A 7064-nucleotide genomic window follows, 5' to 3' on the forward strand; every position below is an offset into this window, starting at 1 on the left:
GATCAGGACAAAGCTATCCTAATCTGCTTTATCAGGAGCTCTTGTGAAAGCAGCTACATTTGGGATTCCCAAAGGACAAGCTAATTACTGAACATATTGCTGTGGAATTAGCATTAGGAACTTGAGTTCAGAAACTCTTCCTATATTTGCTTTGTAATTTGACAAGCTGACCAACTCTATCTCAATTTTGCTTGAATAGGCACTTCTTTCCATTTAATGTTATACTATATACTATAATGTTATGCTATATACTATACACAAACTAAGTGTCAATTATCATCACTGCATGAACAGTCAGTGAAACTGCTGAAATGGGAGTCCAGTCCTGCCACCCTCTTACCATCAAATGCTTCCTGCAATTTACAGAAGAGCCCAAACCTCAGCCAGAGAAGTTAATCATAGTTTGTACATAAGATCTTGCATCAAGCCAGGACTAATCTAAAACCTGCTGATGAAATCTGGTCTTGTAACAAACTTTGTAAATAAAGCTGAAGCTGGCACTGCATCTCTTCTCCCACACGTGTTCTCCTTCAAGTTGTAAACTCTGCAGCAGATACAGACCTAGCTACAGAAGGAGAGCTGCACACTGGCATAAAGAAAAATAAACCAGACCTACTATGAAATGTATCACTGAACTAGAGATGCTGGAGCTGAATCAACCTTTTTTCAGGGACCTCTTGCCTTTACAAAGCTAAGCTAACAAGGCTGTGAATTTGAGAGGAAACAAGTTTTGGTATTCAAGACATCTTACAGAAATTTGCATGAATCTCATCACTTGCTTTCCATGACATTGCAGGAGAAACTTCTCGTTAACCTGGCATAATTACTGGCAGTTCTTCATGCTACGGAAAAAAACCCCTCTCCTTCTATTCTACTTTCTGTCCTGTTAGCCTATAGGATGGTCAAATGTTCTAGAAGACTGAGGAAAAAAATGGCTCATTCTCTACGTATGTCCATATTTAGCTACTTAAATTTTGGAGGCCTAAAACCTAGTACCAACATTTCAGTTTTTAGGTCTGTTAGAAAACATTCTGCATTTCTCTAGTGATTAAACCACAGAATGGAATCACATTGCTACAGCATGCAGAATGCTGCCATTTTTAAGCATCAAGCTGAGCACTCTTGTCAGGGTCTTGTCCTTATTGTTTGCATTGCCTATGAAAATTTACTACTGAAAAACTGTGAGTCTAGCCATTGAAAACATTTTCTTCTATGACTGATTGGAATTAATAATTTCCTTCTTTCACATACAGAGGGATATGTTCAAACAGACTTCAAAACAAGGCTTCATATATAAGGATCATCCAAGTTTTGAATGTTCCTTTCGAAGCAGCGAACATGCAAAAATCATCAGGGGTCAGTAATGCCTATGAACTATTCTAGTTATTGTCAGCAGTTCTTGCAAATGAGAAGAAGCAAAAAAGAAGTTTGGGACCATGTGAAATGTGACACTTGAAACGACAGGATTCAGACTGTGTTTTTTCCACAGAGATCCTTAAGGCTTTGTGGCTAAGGACCCTTCCTACAAGGCATAGCCAGTCACTGCTCAGATATATAGCAGCTTAGCTCATGCTGTACCATTACGTACTGCCTCAGCACTTCTGAACTGGAGCTCTCTGGAGATGGAGACCAAGATGAAACATCTGTCCTATGGCTAAGTAGTGAAGCCAAGCAGACTGCTTGCTTGCTTACAGTTATTTATAAGCTTGTGTGTTTTCAGGATTTACTTATGAAAAGCAATTCCACTTAATACCAGTACAACAGCGTGGCAATAGTTCATATTTATAGACTGTAATATAATTTCAGACAGACCCCAATTCCTGTGCAAAGTGCATGTCTATAAATCAACCTATAAATCAGTATGTTCACAAACACTGTAAGACTGAAAAGAACACTGAGTGAAATTGAAAACACAAAGTATTTAAGTCAGTCTGGAAAGTCATCACCCAAACAGGGCTGCTCATATCTACTCTGGGCATTTAAAGCAATGGTCTTACATTAAGGACTTTGTTTTATGACTCCTGCACAGCACCTCTCTGTGCATCACCACACTCCTAATGCAGGATAATAACTTAAAAGTGAACTGGAACACTCAACTAACCTGTTTTTCACCACTCGGCTTCCTGTAATTCAGCAGAAGCTCCACAGCTCCCACCACCTCTTTCCGTATTGCATACAGCAGAGCATCTCCCACATATACACTGTGGCTCAAAAGCAGCTCCATGATCTCCAGATTTTCATTCTCTATGGCTATTAAAAGGGCACTGCGACCAAGAGGATCCATACAGTTAATGTTGATGTTGTAGTAGATCTCTGCCTCTTGCAAGGCATGTTTGACACTGGCATAGTCCCCCTTCTCCACAGCGCTGAGGTAGGCCTTCTCTTCCGCCGAGAGCTCTGCCTCCGCTCGCACGATCTGTAACGGGATCCGGTCTCGGTACGGTGAGTAGTTTACCTTTTTGTAGTATAGCTGGGCCATTGTTCATACTGGCCGGGCAACCTGTGGGGCAGGAAGAAGAATCTGTGACAAAAGAGCTAAGCAACTCTTGTCTGTTCCTCACAGGGGACAAACTTCCAAAGATCCATTGCATGAAATGCTTCTGATTCCTTTTCAAGCTGTTTTATGCTCAATGTATTGAGGCTAAACAACCCCACATTCAAAGAATCACAGAACTAATATCCTAGATTGAAAAAGACCTTTAAAATCACTGAGTCAAATCATTTAGCCTAACACTGACAACTCCTCAACTACATGACTCCAGAGATGGGGACTCCACCAAGTTGTTCCAATGCCTAATAACTCTTTCAGTAAAGAAATTATTCCCAATATCCAGAACAAACTTCCCATGGGGCAACGTGAGTCCATTTCCTCTCATTACATCACTTGTTACTTGGTTGAACAGACCAACCCTCACCTCTCTACAATCACCTTTTAGGGAGTTGTAGAGAGCCAGAAGGTGTCTACTCTGCCTCCTTTTCTCCAGGCTGAACAACCCCAGTTTCCTCATCTGCTCCTTGCAAGACCAGTTCTCCACATCCTTCACCATCTTTGTTGCCCTTCTGTGGACACACTCCAGTATCTCAGTGTCTTCAAAGGCTCCCTGAAAAAATGGTCACACTATTGCTCAGAAGAGGTAGACCGACTGGCAGACACTCAGAACATTTCAAAATTCAGTTTGAACACTGTGCCATTGATCTCTTTTATCTGGCCAGAAGCAAGATCTTGTGGTTTATGGATAATCTGTGGCGTGTACAAATAAGTGAATTTCTCATCTTTGCTTTATTTCCTGCTCAATGGTTTTTTTCATTTTCCTCCTTCACTGCTGAGCCCCAGCATCTCTGAACTGTCAGTGATGGGAGCTGCTGATTTACACCCTCCTCTTTATAGTAATAAGATTTGTTTTTATTATTTTTGTGCTTCTCCTCAGCTTCCATCTCCTAAAGTAGGTTTTTATTTTACCCTAACATTTACTCTTTGACTAGGTCACCATTTTTAAAGCTTGAATGTTTTTAAACTTATTTTCTCACTCTCCTTCATTTATAAATAGGACCTAGAGACAGGTTGAAGTAGAAAGCCACTGCCCTTGCTCTCCAGAGGTAGTGATGTTGTCTATGGTCTAGAAAAATGAGAAGTAAATTCTGCCCTGGAACAAGTGTAGCAAAGCTAATTAATTACTGCTTCTTTCACAGCTCAAAGAGCCCGGCAGGTGACTGAAGTAGGAAACATGGGCTGGATGGGCATTTGCATGTAAGGAAAAAAGGAGCTATGCTTATCTACCTGTTTGGCATCAATAAACCACACCCGCTCAATGACTTCCTGCAGCAGACAGAGTTTTGTCCCGTTTTAGTGCCCAATCCAGGCAAAAGAGGAGGTTCTGATAAAGAGATGATGATAGAATAGAATAGAATAGAATAGAACCAAATAGAATAGAACCAAATAGAATTAACCAGGTTGGAAAAGACCTTCAAGATCATCAAGTCCAACCTATCACCCAACACCATCTAATCAACTAAACCATAGCACCAAGTGCCTCATCCAGTCTCTTCCTAAACACCTCGAGTGATGGTGACTCCACCACCTCCCTGGGCAGCCCATTCCAATGGTCAATCACTCTTTCTGTGAAGAATTTCTTCCTAACATCCAGCCTAAACCTCCCCTGGAGCAGCTTGAGGCTGTGTCCTCTTGTGCTGTTGGTGGTTGCCTGGGAGAAGAGACCAACCCCCACCTGGCTACAATCTCCCTTCAGGTAGTTGTAGACAGCTATAAGGTCTCCTCTGAGCCTCCTCTTCTCTTATAGTTCAGGTGCTGAACTGAGAGTGAGACACCATAGCTTCTGTTTTCACCATCCCACTGCATGCCATAAGGCAACTGTGTTCAGCAGAGCCCATTTACATTTTGCCTTTGGCTCCAGTGGAATGGGCCCAGTGTGGTGGGTGTGGGTGGATCTGAGCTCCAGCCCAGCTGACACTGCAAAATAGTGGGTGGGTGTAGCACACAGCCAAGTTACATCTGCGAATTTCCCGGGGAGACAGAGATCTGTAACAGCAAGTTTGGTATCTTCTAAAATGTGCTCTTAGTATCCTGCTTTCCTACAAGTACCAAAAAAGTTTTTCTTGGTTACATTTCCAGAGTTACAGCTCTTAGCAGATATGTTTCAACCTGAAGACGCACACAAAGGTGTTAGGAGCAAAAGACCTATAATCTGAGTAGAAATCCTTGTAAATATATTGGCTTATTTTCTATGCACATGTTACGCCACTAAAGCTTTTAGAACTAAGGAACAATCTCAAGTGACTTTGGAGCTTCAAATCCTAATAAACTACAAGTGTAACCAACTGCTCTGACTAAGGCACACAGGTCATTTTCAAATTTTTCTTTTGATAATGTTATCCCTGTGGTGTCCAGGCAATTCCCCATTGAAATACTGACACAAAAGGATGCAGAACACGGTCTGATAACAAGTAAGGACCCAAGACGTCTTTGGGAAAGTAAGAATAAGCCCAAACAGGAAAAGAAATTCTGTCCTTGTGTGACAATCCAGCCCACAGGACCAGGGAATACCAGCTGGTGGGACTGGTGGCAGTGGATGCTAGCCATCATGTGGAGGTCTCCAAAAAACCTGAAGGATTCTGGTGACAAGTGCAGCTGCTAAAGTGGAACTGGCTATTTTTCACTGCTCTACAGTTTAATTGAATGTTCTATAGATGGTGAGTAACATTTGCAATGAGTTATAACAAATGTCACCTTATGAAACATCAAGCCAAAACTGGATCATTTTCCTTTCCAACAATTCTGTAAAAAGGAAAGAAAGCTTCAGATATCTTAACTTCTCAGTGAGATCTCACCTCCCAGTGCAGTCCCAGTCCAAGAAAGCATTTTGTTAATGCTTCAAGCATGTAAGAAGAAGCTGCTACAAAAGCAAAGAGGAAAAGCTCACAAAATGAGTTATTTGCCCCAAATTCTTCTCATGACATCATCTGCACCAACAAACATACTGCTGACTGGATTTGGAAATCACAGAATGCCAGAATGCTGGGAGCTAGAAGGGTCAGAAATCATCTAGCCCCAAGCTCCTACTACAGCAGGGTTGCCTATGGCAGATTGCCCAGGATCACAATGTCCAGGCAGGTTTGGAATCTGTCCAGAGAAGACTACAAAACCTCTCTGGGCAGCCTGCTCATGGGGTCCAGCACCCTCACAGCAAAGCAGTTTTCCCTCATGTTCAGATAGAACTTCATGGGTTCTAGTTTGTGCCCATTATCCCTTGTCCTATCACTTGGCACCACTGCGAAGAGTGTGGCCCCATCCTCTTGACCCCACCATTTAGCTCTTGTCCAAATCTTCAAGCCATTTCTGCCTGACACCCTTTCTATGTTGTCTGTCACACAAATGAGAGCATTAGCCCCTGAAAAGCAGCCATAGCTGGTGGAAACAGCCTGTCTGATTTGGGGAGGGAATGTTTCCAGCCACAATGAATTGCCTAGTAACACAAAATGGGGTTTCTATCCTTGAAAACATGCCTCTGCATCTTCTACCACTCAGTTCACATGTATCAATCAACAGGGCCACTTTTTTTATTCTGAAGAGTGAAATGGCATCACAGCTGCCTCAAAATGGTTTGGTGGGATCTCGTGCTGCCTGCTTTCCAGATGAACTCTTGGGATAGACACATTACAGTCACAAGGGAATGGTATTACCTCAACTGAGGGCTGAAAACAATGGCTTTTGCTGAAAAATAAGAAGTGGTTTTATACATGTCACCATCTGTAAGAAATTTACAGTCAGCATTCTCTACAGACTCTGAACTGTCCTCAACAACCTGGATTATGACTTGATACCAAACGATCATCAGTTCATCACACTGATGTATCACACCCAGGTGAACAAGAGATCACTTCAGCACCAAGGGGGAAGAGACAACAGAAAAATTAAAATTAGCTTTCTTTTCCAGTGTTTCTAGTTGGAGAGAAAACATCACAAAGACTGCACAAAGTTCAGAGTGATGGGGAAAAGGGAAAGGCATGAGGAACATCCTGAGTGATGCATAAGAAGCAGTGAGGAGGGGGCAAGGAGAAAGAAGAGCAGCGAAGCAGCACTGAACCGTAGCCATTAGTTAAGAGATGTGGTTATGAGGACAGACAGGCAAATGTCACTCAGCAGCACTGCCTTTTGCCTCTAAAAATTTCATCAGTTTTCACTACAAATCTTTTTAGGATCTGTTAGCAGCTGAACCATCCCTCATGTCCCACTTTACATGCACAACACACTCCCACATGCCACTGTCTTGCGAGAGTCAGATTGGGATGACTGAAAGGGTGGGAGCCAGTGCCAGTGTACATCCCTGGAGCCAGTAGGCCCATTATAAAATAGGAGTTTCCTGGGTTTTATTTGCTTTTATCATCATTTGACTTTTCATGATGCTGATTAAGAGGTGGAAAAACACCGCTGTTCCTGATTGCTGAGCTCCCTGTCTAATGGAAAGCAGCAGAGACTTGTAAGGTTATGGAATTTAGGTATCACAGCTCATCACTCCCAGGTGATGTAAGCATCTGGCTACCTGAGG

General features: G+C 42.5%; 1 protein-coding gene across 1 annotated transcript in view; it reads right to left on the reverse strand.

Annotated features, from left to right (window-relative positions):
• The window catches only part of TRPC5 (transient receptor potential cation channel subfamily C member 5), a 72282-nt gene extending 69786 nt beyond the window's left edge, over positions 1–2496 (reverse strand). Inside the window, exon 1 of the mRNA XM_009900392.2 lies at positions 2102–2496. Coding sequence (XP_009898694.1) covers positions 2102–2479 — 378 coding nt within the window. The 5' untranslated portion in view covers positions 2480–2496. The remainder of the gene's footprint in view (positions 1–2101) is intronic.
• Positions 2497–7064: the final 4568 nt, after the last annotated feature.

The sequence above is a fragment of the Dryobates pubescens genome, chromosome 18, assembly GCF_014839835.1.
Source record: "Dryobates pubescens isolate bDryPub1 chromosome 18, bDryPub1.pri, whole genome shotgun sequence".
In the NCBI taxonomy this organism is placed as follows: domain Eukaryota; kingdom Metazoa; phylum Chordata; class Aves; order Piciformes; family Picidae; genus Dryobates; species Dryobates pubescens.